We start from the raw sequence: 19,488 nt of genomic DNA, 5'->3' as shown, positions 1-19,488 counted from the left end.
AGAGTCCAAATAACAGAAAAGGGCAGAACAGTTGTCCGGCGTCTTTTCCCCAATCATGCTAGCGAATATAGTGTAAGCCTGCAGCCAATTAACAAAAGTCTGTGGAATGAGCCGATAATGCCGACGTTCCTCCTCCTCCTTCTTACTCTCATCCCGTTTTCCCTTATCCAAATTAGCCAGGGGGAGGAGAGAAAATATTTCCACGTACGCGTCCTTCCAAATATGCTCACGAACCTCCTGTTTCAGATGCGCCCACAGAGGACCCTCAAACAACACATACAGTTCCCCCAGCGCCCCCGATCATCAAGCCAAACCCTGTCTCCATCCTGTGAAGAAACCATCTGCACTGAAATTGCAACACCCCCGCAGAGCCCGCTATGGCCCCCGTGACCTGGCACTGCCTAATCACCGCTGGCTCTCCAACCCCCCCACAACAGGGGACGCCACGGACGCAACAGGTGCCCGCGACCTATCCAATTTTCCCACCAGCTCGTACAAGCAGCCTACCAGCTCAGCTAAACCGTCGCTACCCCCCGTTGGTGGCAACACCCCGACGGGAGACCCTACGCGGCCGCGCTAACCGATGCACCCCCAACCTTCCCCCCCCTGACATTAAAACAGCAGGAAAAGGTAAAGAAGGAGATAAACACACAGGCGCGGTGATCCTGCAACGCTCTGAGGCTTATCCACTTCCCCGTCTTTCTATTCAGGCGCCATCCGCGGCTGCCCACAAGCGCAGTGATGACAAGTAGATCCACGAGGCGACTGGCCCGGGGGGCCGACATCCAGAAGATCGCTGCTGGTAAAAGGGCCGGCCGCCCGTGAGGTGGTATCCACACCTCGGACCGTAGACTGCGAACATCCGGACTCCTGGCCATCCGAGAGACATCCTCTTGAGCAGAAGCCAGCCACCTGGTCGGCACATGACCAGGCGGGGCTACCGACATCCCTCCTCCATTTACTGCACCAGAAGGAGGGGGATGGCTAGGAAGCCAGGAGTTGACCCTCCCAACCGCCAAGAACCGCCGCGGTTGGGGATTCCTGCCAGGCCTGGGTCACCTGGGGGATGCAGCTCTCCCGGCAGACTGGCCTGCAGCGTCCTTGGAGGGGCTTCCCATGCAGTGCCAAACCAGCGAGCCAACACAGCAGCAGGAGGACCGGAACCAGGATTGCTCCCCCCGCTGACAGGGGGACTGAACAGCAGCAGGCTGCCCACCGCCAAGTCCAAAATGGCGGGGGGGGCGATATAGGAGGGGGAGGTGCGCTACTCCCAGAAAGTGACACCGTGCGATGTGAGCGCCGGGGCCCAGCTGCCTGAGTCGCAGGCAACCCCACGAGTCTCATCACCTGCTCTTCCAGCCAGCCGGGATTCTGCAGTTCGGCCACACACGGAGCTGCTCCACCAGCCCCTCAAACGACGCCAAATACTGCAGAGGAAAAAAGGTAAAAATGCTGCACTCAACTTGATTTTGCTGCTCCTCTTCCCGCTGCTTCCTGTGCAATGAGGAAAAAGCGGGTAGAACTGCGTACACCCCACTCCTCCTCTCGAACCCCTCCCAACCTCCTCCCTCTATTCTAATACACTCCCCCTACCCTAACACATAAGTTTAAACCCCTCATCACCTACTCCCTCCTATACCTGCCATGGAGGCCCCCCCTTACTTCTTTTAGGGCGGCAGTGCGGCCTCTCCTGTAGCTGCCATATGTCATCTGAGTATGTGTCGTGCAGAGACACATACACAGATAAAAGAAAACATGGCAGCCCCCAGTAAAGTAAAAAAAGTGTTAATAAAAAAATCATTTTATGTGAAAAAATAAATAAAGTAAATATAATATTTTATTTAAAAAAAAAATCATGACACCTTTCCTTTAAATTCAAGGACAGAATAAATAATTAGACGAAGCCGGTCGAGGCGTTTATTCACCCATCCATTCTTTTGATCTCTCGCGCTCTTCACCATGTCCCAGGGTATGTGCTTGTCTTTTCAGCTTTTTTAGCCTCCACATCATTGTGCTATTATGTCCAGCTATTGTTAGTCACATCTCTTTGGCTATTTGAGCCGTAATGTTGTCTTTGAACGTCTTTAGCTGCACTTTCCATGTACTATCATATACTTTGTAGGCTACGATAACATTTTTTTATATCGTTATTATTAGCTGATAGCACTACACCACGTGTGGGATTCATCACCCTACACCCTTGGGCTTACAATTTTGTTATATGAAGCATTTGAGCGTGTTTTGGTCACTATTGGACGGTTGATTGTCTATTCCATCTGACCCTGCTGTATATGTCTCCGTGTATGTTGTATCATTTCTCCTTTTGCATGACATGTTATTGGTTATTATATTCAATAAAGATTTTTTGTACTTTTGTATATTATTTAGTATACTATTTCTTTTAGGGCTATGTCCCTTTATGGTTCGTTTCTAGGTTGTCTTCTCTCAGAATAAATAATGTGTCTGTGACTTATTTTTTTTCAATAAGTTGCATATGCGCAGTGCAGGTTGTAGGAGTGTGAAATGCATCGTAAGTCAGCCTTCAAGCAGTAATAAAAATAAGAAGCTGCAGCTCACCAGTCTTCATGCGCAAGACATTCAAATCTGGTGTGTAGTAGTTGGCAGGAGTTCGGAACCTGCTTCTCCCACTCGTTAGCATACTGAGAGAAATGCTAATTGTACTGAAGTAAAGCTCCCCTCTTAGGGTATGTGCACATGATAACGACCATTACGTCTGAAATTATGGAGCTGTTTTCAGGAAAAAACAGCTCCGTAATTTCAGACGTAATTGCTCGTACTCGCATTTTGCGAGGCGTCTTTGACGGCCGTAATTTGGAGCTGTTCTTCATTGGATTCAATGAAAAATGGCTCAAATTACGTCCAAAGAAGTGTCCTGCACTTCTTTGACGAGGCAGTGATTTTACGCGTCGTCTTTTGACAGCGACGCGTAGAATGACAGGTCGTCGGCACAGTACGTCGGCAAACCCATTCAAATGAATGGGCAGATGTTTGCCGACGTATTGGAGCCGTATTTTCAGACGTAAATCGAGGCATAATACGCCTCGTTTACGCCTGAAAATAGGTTGTGTGAACCCAGCCTAACTGGTGCCAGGCTGTGGAAGAGAAGCGTTTGACGGCACAGCAGACTGCTTCTACTGGGGCTGTGTGTCACTCATTTATATCCTGCTCCCCGAAAACATGCACGGTACAGCGTTAGGACGTTCTATGTGATGCATCACTGATGACAATGAGTGCTATGTTGTATATAAGGCCCTGACGCTGCCTGGTTTTAGGACCTTCTATGAGTTGCCGCACGCTGAAGGAGCCTGAGGGGACCCAGAGGGGAGAAGAGGAGCGGTGAGGTGAGTATACTTATTTTTATTTTATGTCCGGTGGGGTGGGGCACGGAGATGGACGGCACACAGTTGTTGAGACACAATTGTGGCACACGGCCGCGGTCATTGCACTACACAGCCAGCAGGAAGATACAACAGATTTATTAAGAGGCCTGCGTAATAAAACGTGATTCTCAGTACATCTGCCCCTAAGGATTCTGCTTAGTCATAAAAGTAAAGTAACTGAATCTCCAGTGATCAATGTTGCACATTGTTTTAGAACTGCGCAAATGTTCATAGAACCGGGTAAGTTTTGTTTTCAAGAACCAATAGTTTTTCATTCATGATCCCTCTAAAATTATCGCCCTTTTGCTAACAGCAATCATTTATCTGGGATTGCACATGCGTCTGCGATCCCAACATGAAACCGCACCACCAGCCCCTGCAGTCGGAGGTAAACAGGTTAAAGGGAATTTGTCAGCAGTTTTGAGTCCTCAAGCGCGATAAAGGGGGAGGGGAAACACACAAGGGAAAGGTGTAAACACACCCTTTGTCTCGGTCATGTAACATGCATGACGGCTCCCTCGGCCAATCAGCAGCACACTAAAGCCACTGCTCAGAGCAGAGTGGCGTTTATAACCACATGAGGTGCAGGAGCACTTGCACATCAAGTCCCCACCTCAGTAGCACTCGCAATCGCGGTACCGGAGGAATTGAACATTGCATGTTTGCAATGCCCTCCTCCTCAATATACCGTTTTTAATGTGTTATATTGCCATGTTGTGTATATACTGTTATGTTTCCAAACATATATTGTACTGTGCCCTGTGGTGTTTTTAAATGTGTTGCAAACACTAGTTGTCCATGATGATGTAGGACTAACTGACAATCGTATGCAGCTGTGTCACCAGTCCTTGCCATCGTCAGTGCAGGCCCATGCAGAGCCTGGCATTTATATTAGGGCAACGTAATTGCACTGTACACCAAGACTCTTGTTAAGAAAGGCCTGTCAGAGCTAAAGTGGATAGATAAGGGGGTGTGCTGGTGCCATTTAGGGAGAGTGTGGCTTGACCACGTTGACCGAGTCAATCCACAAAATTTAGTAAAGACAAGACAAATGGTAGTGAATAATCCTTCCTCCTGCAAAATAAAGTGTTAACTGTATCATGATGTATTCCACTCGTATTAATCCTACTGTTATGGTATGTCCACGCGTAGCGTAAACACTGAGGATTTTCCGCAACGGATTTTATTCCGGAAAATCCACAGCGTAATACAGTAGCAGCAAATTGGATGAGATGTCAACAAATCTCATCCACATGCTGTGTAAAAAATATGCTGAAAAAACGTTTATAAATTGACCTGCAGTGCGTTTTTTTTAATCCGCAGCATGTAAATTTATGCTTCGGAATCGCCACTTTTCTGTTGCGGGTTTTCCACATTGAGGAGGTAAGACCCAAAACAAATAAAAGATGTTGCAATATTTGCATCTAAAAAGCTGTGATTCCGCCGCAAAAACTGCATCTCAGAAAAAAAAAAGTTATACTTACCCAGATCGCTCTGTGTGTCCAGGTTGGCCTCCTGGGGTGACGTTTCATCCCATGTGACTGCTGCAGCCAATCACATGGGATGAAACGTCATCCCAGGAGGTCGAGCTGCAGGACATCAGATGGATGCGTCGCCATGACTACGGGTGAGTATAAGCTTTTTTTTTTTAACCTGCTGTTTTCTGCTGCAGACATTTCGTCCGAAAAACTGCACAGCAATTTAGTGAGGTTTTTTGGCCGGAATTCCTTGCGGGGTCCAGGGCGGATATGTTGTGTACTTTTAGGGTATGTGCACACGTAGTGTTTTTAGCCGTTTTTCGGCCGTTAACGTCCCGAAAAACGACTGAAAAATCGGAAGCAGAACACCTACAAACATCTGCCCATTGATTTCAATGGGAAAAACAGCGTTCTGTACCGGCGGGCTGTTTTTTTACGCGGCCGTTTTACAAAATGGCCGCGTGAAAAAACGGCTGCGAAAAAGAAGTGCAGGTCACTTCCTTGGACGTTTTTGGAGCCGTTTTTCATTGACTCTATAGAAAACAGCTTAAAAAACGGCTGTAAAAAACGCTGCAAAAATCGCGAGTGGCTTAAAAAACGTCTGAAAATCAGGAGCCGTTATCCCTTGAAAACAGCTCCATATTTTCAGACGTTTTTGAGTTTGCGTGTGAACATACACTTACGCAGCATATCCACCCTGTATGAATATACTGTTACAATTACTGCTATGTAAACTTGCATTTAAAGTTTAGCAATCCTTAAATAGACAGTACCCCTTTCTAAAGAAGGACTTGTACTGGAATGCCTGTACAATATGGTGGTCTGGGACAATTCTCTGTAACACTCTTGTTGCGCTGAGTGTTGTGCGTTGTGTTCATTGCATGATCATACTCGTGGGTGGTTTTGCTAATCCATGAAAGGTACTGGTATAGCAACCAGGACCTACAGAGTCGCTGGGCATATCTAGACTAAGCAACCCCTCAGCTTACATGAAGATGGGGCAGGCTGTGATAGGGAGCTGCCTTCCTGTGACCCATAGAGGTACTGTAGAACGGGTGTCAGCGACAGTAACTTAGGGTGTAACCCAACCTTGGCGGATCAGTGTTATATTTAATTATCCCCTAGGATTGGCTAGTTTCAACCACTGTGTGCTATTGTTTGTACTACCTCATGGAACCTTTCAAGAATACTACCACACTGTTGTGTAGCAAATAGAAGTTCTTGTTCAAACGCAACTGCCTCATCTCATCTTATCTACAATTCATATAAAGGGGAGCCCCCCATACATAAGAATGAGAAACCAACCCCCGGTTTACAGGCGGCTTGTTAGCTAATAAGGCACAACAACAGTGGTTGTCCTAATGGCACACACAATTCTTTAATTTCCACAGCATACCCAAAAATCGACTTTGATGTTTCTGCAACTTAGGAAACCCTCATTCACTTGCCTTCAAGTTATACCGGGGTTCTTATGCCTTCCAGTCACTTCACTGTGGCAGAAACCTGCACTAGTGAATATTTTCTATAGAACATTCACATAAAGTGATGACGCTGTGAACTGGTCATTAGATGTGGCTCACCCGAAATCTGCTCACCTAAATTACAGTCCTGCATTCAGGCCGGTCGGATGTGGGAGCTCTTTATAAACAAGGATAGTGGAAGTGTTTAATCCCACCTTTATAATTGAGGGTTACACTTCTAATTATAGGGCTGCCGTTATATGATGAAATCTCACCTGGATATCCCAGCTGTCACTGCTGTTACACTACCTGTCAGTAACACTTACTGCTTTTCTTGAAGCTACAAATGACTGTCACTTTTAAATTCCAACATCTGTTTCAATTGCCTTTTTTTTCATGCCAATAAAATAATAACTATAACTTCATAACTATGCCAACTGTCCAATTAACAAGAGAATGCAAATATACATCCATTCTGTAGCAATGATGGCACATTTCTGCATCGGCTCACAGCCCCTGATATTCACCATTCCCTAATGCCAGGCAGTGTAAATAATGCCAGGTTCACATTACATAACTGTGGATTGATCTGAGATCATCAGAGATGTTGGTAAAATATTGCATTATAGTGGAATACCTGTAAGGGGTTCAGAGGTTACAATTGCACACAGTCACAGTGCTACCCGAGGGGTCCCAAAGACCCATCTGCCATACAAGAGAACATTAGTATATTACAATGTGTTGTGATAGAGCCATTTTACTATGCTCATGACTCAAATAAGTCGAGTCGCTTCTCCCCTTATGTAAATCTACCCTCCCAAAGCAGACACTGAAACAGAGTTGGATTTTAATGGCCACAGCAGCCGTTTATTATTTAAATAACAATAACTTTAAATACCATAATTTTTGAATCCCCAAAAAAGGGGATACATCATAACAACAAATAACCCACTGCGACCCTATCAGGGTCATAACATTATAAACCAACCAGAATGACAGGGGCAAGTCCTTGAAGCCACCGATACTTAATTTTGGCCATCTGCCCACAAATACCTTACCCCCAGCCGTAACCCGGCCCAGGAGCACCAAATTACCTTTTTGCAGATGACCACCATATATATATAAATATATATAACCCAGCTTTCAAAAGGGGTAACACCCTAAGAAGCCGACAAATTGGGGGTGCATCCCGTGATGCATTCCCCCCCACCACTTTTTACGACCTACTTCAAGGACTCCCCCCCGCAGCTGCAATGACAAAATTTTACCTCCCCCAAAGACAAATGTCAATAAGCAAATAAACTTTGACGAGAAGAACCACCATCCGCAGCAACCTTTTGCCGCGGTCAACCGATCCACATCAGGGCGGGCGGGCGGGAACATGTTCCTGCTTCTGTGTCCTGGCGAAGAGAGGGAGAGCACAAACAGGAAACAGGTACATCCCCTTCAATCCCCACCCCTTCTCACTCAAGCCCTCCTGCTGTCCCCCCCCCCCCCTTTCCTCTCATAGGCCAGCCAACTCTGTGTCCCTCCCATCTATTTTAGTCATGGAGGCCTTCCCTTATTCCTTTTTTCTTCTTTCAGTACGGCCTCTTCTTGACTCAAATAAGTCGAGTCGCTTCTCCCCTTATGTAAATCTACCCTCCCAAAGCAGACACTGAAACAGAGTTGGATTTTAATGGCCACAGCAGCCGTTTATTATTTAAATAACAATAACTTTAAATACCATAATTTTTGAATCCCCAAAAAAGGGGATACATCATAACAACAAATAACCCACTGCGACCCTATCAGGGTCATAACATTATAAACCAACCAGAATGACAGGGGCAAGTCCTTGAAGCCACCGATACTTAATTTTGGCCATCTGCCCACAAATACCTTACCCCCAGCCGTAACCCGGCCCAGGAGCACCAAATTACCTTTTTGCAGATGACCACCATATATATATAAATATATATAACCCAGCTTTCAAAAGGGGTAACACCCTAAGAAGCCGACAAATTGGGGGTGCATCCCGTGATGCATTCCCCCCCACCACTTTTTACGACCTACTTCAAGGACTCCCCCCCGCCAAAGCGAAACAGGCCTTGACCACCTCACGCCTGCGAGCTCCTCCACACTCCCACCGCTCGCTCAATTCCATCGGTCAAAGCCAGACTCCACATATCCATCCCCACCTCATTGAGGTGCACACCGTCCTCTCTCCAGTAGCTGCCTGTCCCAGCCTCCAGATCCCAGTGGCGCACCGCAACCCCACCATTACGCGTCACGAAGCTCGATATGGCCCTATTAGCCTTAATGCGAGCCTTGTTAATTTTTCCCACAGAACGGGCCATCCGCCAGTTCTTCCTAGGGACCATCTCAGACCACACCGTCACCAATTTAGGATAAGTTGCCCATAAGCAGAGCAAATCATGCTTGACGTCCCGTACCAACTCCCGGAAAGGGCGTATACCCAAATCGTTGCCTCCCACATGCAACACCAGTACCTCCGGCGCCCTGTCAAGCAGTACAAAATTGTGAAACTCGGGCAATACCCTGTTCCATGTCATTCCCCGTATACCCATCCACCTCACAACCGCCGCGTCCCGCGGAATCCTGAGCTGTCGACCGTCCGGCCGTACATCCGCGCGAAGGGCACCCCAGTACACAAAAGAATGTCCCATAATCCACACCATGCATGAGTCACGGCCTGCAAAACAAATGAAGAACATACACGCACCACCTCTTGCTGCCGCGTACCATTAATACTCAGGCGGAAACGCACGCACCCGGAACATGCTATACATCAATATATCACAACATGTTCAAGCGCACATAGGAACGGAAACGCGCCGACTCCCAACGCCCTATCCGCTGCACGCCTGCATCATCTAAACCCCATCTCACCGCCTCCGTCGCTGCCCCTATACGGAAAGAATGAGACGAGTATTGCTCTGCCTGCACCCCGCTAGCCACCAGACACTTTCTGAAAACCGAAATAAACTGATACCGCGACAGAAACGAGCCATCCTCGTGCCGCAGCAACGGCCCGTCTGAGAGATCTAAACCCGCCAAGTACTCCTTGACACACAACACTGGACAAACCGGATTCTTTGGGACCGCCAGCAAAACCACTCGACGTCCTGCCCCTCCTTGGTCCGTTTTGGACCTTCGCAACACTATCTCCACCCTGTCTTCATACAAATCGACATTATCCTGCAACAAGCCCCCCGCTCTCACCGAACTGGGGGAAACCAATTCCCCTACCCGAAAAGCTCCAAAAAAGGCTAACACAAAAGCCAACCGGAAAAGCTTGCTTTCATACTCTGAACGACACACCTGCCGCACCACCACCTCCAGGGAACACAACAATTGAAATGACACGGGACGCCTCTTATCCCTCACCACTACACCCCGTCTCAGCCCTTTCAATGCCTGGCCCACCAAAAACCGCTTCGTGATATCTGCCAACCCCCGTAACTTACAACCGAAAGCAATGGCCGCCACGAAGCGATTAACCTTAGCGACCGTGCAACCCCGGGCGAACGCATCCCCCAACCAAAACAGCAAGGCCACCATCCTATCATCATCCGAGCACACATCCCCCAAAGATCTCACCCACTCCTCCCATTGCCTCCATCCAGCCGCATACGACGACCACGTCGCACTGGCCAGTGAACGTTTAATCAATGCACCTGCCGCCTGGATACCAGCTCCCACAGATGACTGGGACAGTCCACCCCTGTTAACTCCGCGTCCGGGACCAGCTGCCGGAAACGATCCCACTGCGAGCGAGAAAGCGCGTCAGCAATACAATTCTCTACCCCGGGAACATGCACCGCCACCACCCATGCATTTAAACTCAAACAGGAAAGCACCAACTGACGCAACAAGCGAACCACTGGAGGGGACGACGCCGAAGTATTATTTATAGCCATCACCACCCCCAAATTGTCGCAATGAAAACGCACTTTTTTGTCCCGGAACCTGTCTCCCCAAATGGTGACCGCCACCACGATGGGAAACAGTTCGAGTAGGGCCAAGTTACGCGTCAGTCCCGCCTCCACCCATGCAACCGGCCATTTTCCCGCGCACCATTGACCTTTAAAGAACGCCCCGAACCCCACCGCCCCAGACGCGTCAGTGAACAATTCCAAATCGAAGCTATCTAACGCCCGGGACATCCAAAGAGAGCGCCCATTATACTGTGCCGGAAAATGGAGCCAGACCTGTAAATCTTCCCTGTGCTCTGCAGCCAGACGAATGAAATGATGGGGTTCCCGAACCCCCGCCGTCGCCGCTGCCAACCGCCGACAAAAAACCCTGCCCATCGGCATGATGCGGCAAGCAAAATTCAACTTCCCCAATAAGGACTGTAATTCACGTAGCGTAATTTTCCTAATCCGACACGCTCGCTCCACTACCAACCGCAAATCCCCCAACTTATCCTCCGGCAATCTGCACTCCATTGCTACGGAGTCGATAGTAATTCCCAAAAAACAAATGGTCGTCACCGGACCCTCAGTTTTTTCCACAGCCAAGGGTACACCGAACTCCCTTGACACCCAATTGACCGTCTCCAACAAATTTGCGCAAACCCCCGAACACGACGGGCCAACGCACAAGAAATCGTCGAGATAGTGAATAACTGATTCCACCCCCGCGACCTCCCTGACTACCCATTCCAAAAAAGAACTAAACACCTCAAAGTACGCGCACGACAACGAACAACCCATGGGAAGGCATCGATCAATGTAATAATCCCCTTCCCAATAACATCCCAACAACCTCTGGCTGTCCGGATGAACCGGCAACAAACGAAACGCCGCTTGAATATCAGTTTTTGCCATCAGAGCCCCTCTTCCGTAACCACGTACCAACGCTACCGCCGCATCAAACGACGTGTAGACCACAGAACAGAGATCCTGGTCAATGCCATCGTTAACCGACGCCCCCTTCGGGAAGGACAAATGCTGAATAAGCCGGAATTTGTTACCTTCTCGTTTTGGAACCACCCCTAACGGTGACACCACCAAACCTGGAACTGGGATCGTGCTAAAGGGGCCCGCCATTCTGCCCAGATCAATCTCCTTCCGGATTTTTTCCGAGACTACCCCCGCATGCTGATATGCCGACTTAAGGTTGCGCTGCGTGAAAGGGACCTCATGCAAAGGGGGCGGAATAACGAAACCGTAACCAAAACCTAAACTAATCAACCGCGCCCCCTCCTTATTGGGGTACCTACTTAGAAAGGGGGCCATCTTTATGAGTTTCACCGGAGTCTCCTCCATAACCAGACGCACCGCTGGCTCCCCCTTGTCGTTTACCCTTCTTAAAACATTTAGACGCTCCATGTGACTGCCCGCTGCAATGTGAACACGCATGCTTGAATTTACACGTCGCTCCAAATTTGCACTGCCCCTCATTGAACTGCCAACACGTCCCAAATTTTGAACCTGAGGCCTGACTACCCCCGCCGGAAGTTCCTGCTGCATTCCCGCTCCCGGGAAAGGACTGCCCCTGCTTATAAAGTGCCGTCACTTTCAACCATAAGGCTATGTCCTTATGGTCCCACCGTATATTCGGCCGCACCGCTTTCCTCTGCCGAAACTGCTCATCGTAACGAAGCCAGGCCTGGCCCCCATAAACCCGATGCGCCTCCCCCACCGCATCCAAATAACAAAACAAGCCGGAACAATTATCTGGCGCCTTTTCCCCAATAACGCTCGCCAAAATTGCAAAAGCCTGCATCCAATTGACGAACGTTTTTGGAATCAACCTGTACCGTCTCTTTTCTTCCTCATCCTTTTTTGTTTCATCCCGCTTCACCTTATCTAAATTAAACTTCTCCAGCGGAAGCAAGGAAAAAATCTCCACATACTCGTCCTTCCAAATCCTTTCCTTTACCTCCTGCTTTAAATGCGCCCCTAACGGGCCCTCATAACAAACATAAACCTCCCCGCGCGCACGATCATCAAGACGCACCCTATCAACCTCCTTTGGCGAGTCTGTTTGAACCGCCGCCGCCACTGCCACCGCTGCCCCGGCATTCAACCCCCCACCGTTTTGACGAACCGGAGCGCTTCCAACACTGCCCCCCCACACCGCGGCCGGCGCCACACCTGACGATTCTTGGGAAGGGGAACCACCTAGCCGCCCCACTAACACTTTTAAACATCCCACTAACTCCGCCAAACTATCCCCCGCACCCGCCTGTAGCGACGGGACCCCCGACTCCGCCGCGACGCCCACCGCCTCGACACCCTCTACACCGATACCCGACATCAATAAAGCTGGAAATGGTAACGTAGGTGTCAACTCACCAGGCTGCCCAGGGGCTGTGAACCCGTCAGCCGGACCCCCATGTCCACGTGGAGAGGCCCGCCACTCACCGTCCTCCAATGCTCCGGACTCCCTCTGGCGCTGTCCGCATTGGCAATGTGTGCACGGGGAATTCCGATTTTCGTCTGAGTAAAGGGGGGGTGACATCGCATCATCCAATTGGCCGAGGTCCAGTTCATGCCTCATCCGTCCCGCTGAACCAGCTCCAAGCTGTTCCGTCCCTGGCACTCCAACCACCGACCTCATCCTGCGACCTCCGGTCGTTTCCACCTCGACGACACCATGAGCCGACCCTCTGGCTGGCACATCACCATGCAGGGTCGCCGTTGCCCTTCCGCCACGTGCTGAAGAAGGAGAGGATGTGACCGGAAGTGAAGGCCGCGTCCTCCTCGCCGCTGCCGCCGGGCGCTGCCGCGTTTTGGGATTCCTCCCAGGACCAGACGAAAGAGCAGCGGCAGGCCGCCCTGGGGTCTGGCCTGCAGGGTCCACTGATGGGCTCCTCTTGCGCCGCCGCGCCCGCGGGATGTCTTCAGGACTCAGCCTTGCGGGCGGGCGCGAGCGCCTCGTGCTGCGCGTCACGCCGGGAGTGCCAGCCCTGGCCTGAGTCATGGGGGAAACGGGCTCTCCTCTTCTCCTGCCCGACCCCCTGGTACGCCGGTCCTGTACCTCGGCCTGCTCCAGCAGCCCCGCGACCACCGGCATGACAGAGCGCTCCCCGCTTGCTCCAGCCGACTCTGCTCGCTCCTGGACCGGAGCGCCCGATTGTCCCTGCAGCAGCGTCGCTACTCGTGCTCCGAGCCATCCAGGACCCTGAGAGGCTGCCGCGGCCCGCAACAGCTCCATAGCCTCCTCATCAGACGCAGCAGGGGTAACAAACATGTTCCTGCTTCTGTGTCCTGGCGAAGAGAGGGAGAGCACAAACAGGAAACAGGTACATCCCCTTCAATCCCCACCCCTTCTCACTCAAGCCCTCCTGCTGTCCCCCCCCCCTTTCCTCTCATAGGCCAGCCAACTCTGTGTCCCTCCCATCTATTTTAGTCATGGAGGCCTTCCCTTATTCCTTTTTTCTTCTTTCAGTACGGCCTCTTCTTGAATATCACACTTTTATTTTAATGTTTATTCTTGTCAATTCTTTACGGTACCATTGTGAGATATATTTTTATCACATTTCATGACTGGGTGTCCCTGATACAAATTTGCAATGCAGCTTAGGAGCTTCGGGAAACACCTCTGTAACTTTGCATCACAATAGTTTATAAATATTATTAAAGGAGTATTACAATTTCAGCAGATAATGAAAAGTTCTGCAATTTCTAATATACTTTTTGTAAAAATTCCTCCTATTTTTTAAGATCCCTACTAGCAGTCATTCAATGGGACCCTTCATTGTTTACTTCCAGTGGATAAAAATCTGTTCTGGTCATGTGATGGACACACAGGCTTGTTACAGTACACAGGTCTATAAAACTACTGTAAGGGTATGTTCACACGAGGGCGTCCGTTACGGCTGAAATTACGGGGATGTTTCAGCCTGAAAACATCCCCGTAATTTCAGCCGTAACGGCATGTGCAGGCGCTTGAACGCCGCGTCCATTACGGCCGTAATTGGCGCTGCTATTCATTGGAGTCAATGAATAACGGCTCCAATTACGGCCAAAGAAGTGACAGGTCACTTCTTTGACGCGGGCGTCTATTTACGCGCCGTCATTTGACAGCGGCGCGTAAATATACGCCTCGTGTGAACAGACAAACGTCTGCCCATTGCTTTCAATGGGCAGATGTTTGTCAGCGCTATTGAGGCGCTATTTTCGGGCGTAATTCGGGGCAAAAACGCCCGATTTCCGTCCGTAAATAGGCCGTGTGAACATACCCTAACTGTAACGAAACCTGCATCTGTGTGATCATCACATGACCAGGACAGATTTTCATCCTCTGGCAGTATACAATGAATAAATATAGATTTCCATTGAATGACTGCAAGCAGAGATCTTGAACATTACAAGCAATTGATACAGAAAGTATATTGGAAAATTGTCTAACTCTTTGTCATACATGAATAAGCACTAATGCGTGCTATGTTATAATTTGGCCCTTAAGAACTACTCTAGGGGCCACACTGTTTAAAGTTATGCTAATAACCGGATCTCACATAGCTAGGACCCCCAGCAAGCAGCTCTTATCCGTGGGGGAACCCAGCAGCAAGTTTCAATTGCTCTAGAGTGCCGTCCAGGAGAAATTAAGAATTACAAGATTTTCAGTGAAATCAATGGACCATCAATGCAATGAAGAGACACCCCCGGTCCTCCAGTAGTGACTAGCTCTGGCTAATAGATAAGGGTCCTGAATGAGGGACCCCCTCTATTAACTTAGAATTCAACCATAGGGTATTTAAAAATGTGTTTTCTAAAACAAACAACCAATTTAAAGGCTATGTACAATTTGAATGGATTTTTTCTTTATAAAATCAATAGTTTTTGTGTTTTTGAGGACTTTTCCAATTGACTTTTATTTTAAAAAAAAATTCAGTTTTTACAATACAGCTTCTATGTTTCCTGTATATATAGCTATATCATTCACTCTCAGCTGATTCCGTCGGTACAGCTGAACTGACGGCTCGGCTGAGAGCAGAATCTGTGTTTCTCTGACAACAGGATCCACCTAATATTGATTAGATCTAAGTTGAACAACTTAGATATGCTTAAAAACAACTTAGATGACCATAGAACCGTTTGACGATATAAGTTCAGTATACCCATTCAGAGTCCGGGTACTATGGCCGAATTACAGACCCTAAGATGGAAAATACAATAAGGCCTCATGCACACAACCGTAAAAACACCCATTATTGCGGGTCGTATTTACGACCCACAATAACGGGCCCATAGACTTCTGTTAGTCACGGGTACCTTCCCGTTTTCTCACGGGAAGGTGCCCGTGCCGTTAAAAAAATAGAACATGTTCTATTTTTTCATTTTACGGGCCGTGCTGCTATACTTTATAATGGGAGCACGGCTCTCAAAAGCGGCCGGCTGCCCGTGGCCGTGCCCGGCCGTGCTCGTAATTACGAGTCGTAATTACGAGCACGGTCGTGTGCATGAGGCCTAAGACTGGGTTCACTTATATTTTTGCACACACTTTTTTTTCCTCACTATACATCTAAATGAACCGGACAATTTATTTAAGTTTTTTGATCTGTTTGAAATAAACATGACAAATTTCCTACAAACAGCATTATACTGCACATACACACTGCGGAATCAGCACCTCTTTGCAACTTCACAGATTACCACAGTGGCCAGATGTTGCAATGGACTGAATCGGATTTTATGAAATACACATATGCATATTTTTATGGGCATGCTGCCTTTTTTTCTAAGCCATGGTCCTATTCGTTGTGATTTTGTGCCATTTTTAATCACAGTTTTCTCATAGTTTTAACTATTGACTTCAATAGGCAAAATCACAGCATTGAAAAATTCATGCAGTGTTTCATTGTAAGGCTGGGTTCACACGACCTATTTTCAGACGTAAACGAGGCGTATTATGCCTCGTTTTACGTCTGAAAATAGGGCTATAATATGTCGGCAAACATCTGCCCATTCATTTGAATGGGTTTGCCGACGTATTGTGCAGACGACCTGTAATTTACGCGTCGTCGTTTGACTGCTGTCAAACGACAACGCGTAAATTGACTGCCTCGGCAAAGAAGTGCAGGACACTTCTATACATTATATGCAGGGCACTTCTTTGCAACGTAATTTGAGCCGTTCTTCATTGAACTCAATGAAGAGCAGCTCAAGATATACGAGCGTCACAGACGCCTCATATATTACGAGGAGGAGCATTTACGGCTGAAACGAGGCAGCTGTTTTCTTCTGAAAACAGGCTGTCATTTCAGCCGTAAATGCCTGCTATCGTGTGAACATACACTAAGGCAGTATTTTGGTCAGTATTTTGCTTCAGTACTTGTAAGCCAAAACCAGAAATGGAACCTACACAGGAAAATAGTATAATGGTAAGATTTGCATGTCTTCCATATTTTTAATCCAAAACTTCTGATTTTGGCTTTCAAATACTGAAGCAAAATACTGACTAAAATACTGCCACGTGTGGGCTAACCGTTTTAGAGGGAAAGTAAACTGATTAAAAGTCGCAATTTGCCCAAATTATTGGCTTCTTTTGTGGGATTTGCGCTGCTCACGCCACTTTACAAAAATTTTTGCTTAGCAGAAGGGGGCAGGGCACTGGATACACTCTCTGTTCTATTTTCTTTTTTATTTTATATTTGTCAAGTAAATAATAAAACCACAAGTGTGAACACATCTTGTACCTGCACTGCATGGAGGAGTAAGGAAAGCGGGGGGGCACTTATATTCAATCTCTATTGTTATAAGCTTAGAAATTCAAGCGTTAAAAGCAAAACTTGAAAAAAACATATGGATGTGTTACGCAGAACATCAACAGATGTAAAACCAGCTATTAACTCCTCTAGTCCCAGAAGACTTTGCTATTTACCAGTAGAATGCCCAACCTAACCATACATACTCTACTAGTCAACAAAAAGGTTAAGCTTGAAATTCTAGTTCAAAATTATTTTAAATCTATAAAGTTAGTTCATGTTTATATAGATAGACTTACCAGCATTTCTTCACCTTAGCAATGGTAAATTTCTGTAACATTTATACACATATATAGTATGAAACATCACTTGCAGATTGCAAGCTCTTCAGCATAGGGACCTCTATTGCTGAGGATAATAATAAATCACAATATATCCCAAAACAACTCAAAATACAGCATCTAACACTAAAATATTATATTATAAAGGTTTATAATTGAGACAATTTATTTTCATTTACTTCTCCCAATAAGAAATCAACATCCCATGTAAAACAATCTTTATAGCTTTCAATATTTGTATTCACATCATTTATTTTTACTATTTATAAATATGGCCACAGCCAGTAAGTATTTTATAAACCAGGCATAATGACTGTTCTCCTCAATAATATCTATGACTGATTTCATGACACTATCTAAACAATCGTAAGAATCAGACTTACCCTTCGCACTTCGGGGATTTGGGTTCTTCCATATCGGTGTCATTATTCAAGACGGTCCTGAAATGGAAGGGAAACATTCCTCCAATGATGAGTTCATGATTCTTAGATTCTACGAATCCATGGAGGTCAAATTTCCCTATCAGTCTGCACTCTTGACCACACACCAAAAGTTGGTTCTGTATATATATGACCAAAGCCACCAATATATGGAACATGTTGTGGTCCATATGATTACAAAACCTGCTCTTCATGATGCTGGTGATGATAAACCCTACCTTGACCAATATCAGAAGTTCTTAGATCTTTGCGATACAGACACCTTTACAATTGTTGACCTGTAAAGGTACAAGGTGACCTTGGGGAGAAGAAGGTCTGATGCTTCTCACGCAGAACATGGTACATTTGTCCGTCAGGAGCAAAGACTCAGCTGTGAGCAGGTAGTGATTCTGCAGCTTGACTGTTGATTATATTAAATAGACCTACAGGTTTTCCTAAGGGATCCCACAGCTTTCTTTATTGGTGAGAATTGAAGCGTAAGCCATGAATGAAAGATGTAAAGTAACATATGTTCCCTTTACATATGTGGAGCCACTCTGTCAGGCTTGTAGGAAATAATACAAATAAAAACAATAATAATAATAACAACATTACATTAGTGAATAGCTCATAATGCAATTCCCTTATATAAATTTAAAATGACTATTAATGTGAACTTCACTTTCACTACTTAAAGAGGCTCTGTCACCAGTTTATCACTTCCCTATCTCCTACCTAATCTAATAGGCGCTTTGATGCTGATAACTACACTGATTTTTTTTATAAAAACGTTTATTATTTCCAAAGTTATGTTCTTTTTAAGACTTATGCTAATTTTATCTTAGGACTTTTTTCACATGGCGCTCAAAAATACAGATGTGTAAATGCGTCCAAAACACTAGCGTTTTTTGCAAAGCGATTTTTAAAGTACAGGCGGTTTCGAGGCGTTTTTGATGCGTTATTCGGAGCACTTTTGGGCATGTAATTAGGACTCCCATTGACGGTTTGAAATAGCTTTTTCTGCACATTTTCGGCGAGTTTTACGCACCAAGAATTAACCTGACACTTCTTTTTTTACACGACGCGTTTTTTTAAACACGCGAGCGTAAAAAAACGTGTCATATCCACTACAATGCATTTTCCCATTGATGTCAATGGGAAGCCTAAAGCAAGCGTTTTTACCGTGTTTTTCGGCACGTAATACGCGGCAAAAACGCATCGAATACACGTCGTGTGAACAAGGCCTTAATGGCCAACTGGGTAGTTATTTTCCTTTTACCATGTGGGCGTTGTATAGAAAACTGTATGATGATGGCCAATCAGCGTTTTACACTTCTCTTCAGTCCTTCCCAGCGTGATTCACAGCCCAGCGTGATCTCAGCTGGAATTGCGAGATCACGCTGTGACGTGACTTTCTGTCGGAGGTCCGTGGGGGACACATGTAAATAATGAATGTGCTCGTCTCTAGAGTGTTTTCTATGCTTACCTGCATGCTGCGGTGCTGCTGCTGAGGATGATAATCATACTGGCACGGCTGGAGGCGATGTATGGTACGTCTTCCGTCGCTCGCAATTCTAGCTGAGATCACGCTGGGCTGTGAATGACGCTGGGCTGAACTGAAGTGTAAGATGCTGATTGGTCAGCATCATACAGTTTTCTATACAACGCCGAAATGGTAAAAAGAAAATAACCGCACAGTTGGCCAGTAAGACAAAAGTAGTAT

At 46.9% G+C, this 19,488-nt stretch overlaps 1 protein-coding gene across 1 annotated transcript in view; it reads right to left on the bottom strand.

Annotated features, from left to right (window-relative positions):
• LOC142760835 (vomeronasal type-2 receptor 1-like) overlaps window positions 1–17,956 on the bottom strand; it is an 80,050-nt gene extending 62,094 nt beyond the window's left edge. The window contains exon 1 of the mRNA XM_075864014.1: window positions 17,730–17,956. Within this exon, the coding sequence (XP_075720129.1) occupies window positions 17,730–17,956 (227 nt within the window). The remainder of the gene's footprint in view (window positions 1–17,729) is intronic.
• Window positions 17,957–19,488: the final 1,532 nt, after the last annotated feature.

The sequence above is a fragment of the Rhinoderma darwinii genome, chromosome 4 (genome assembly GCF_050947455.1).
Source record: "Rhinoderma darwinii isolate aRhiDar2 chromosome 4, aRhiDar2.hap1, whole genome shotgun sequence".
NCBI classification, from domain to species: Eukaryota; Metazoa; Chordata; class Amphibia; order Anura; family Rhinodermatidae; genus Rhinoderma; species Rhinoderma darwinii.
Note: the sequence above shows the minus strand (reverse complement) of the source record. Positions and strands in the feature narration are given on the sequence as shown.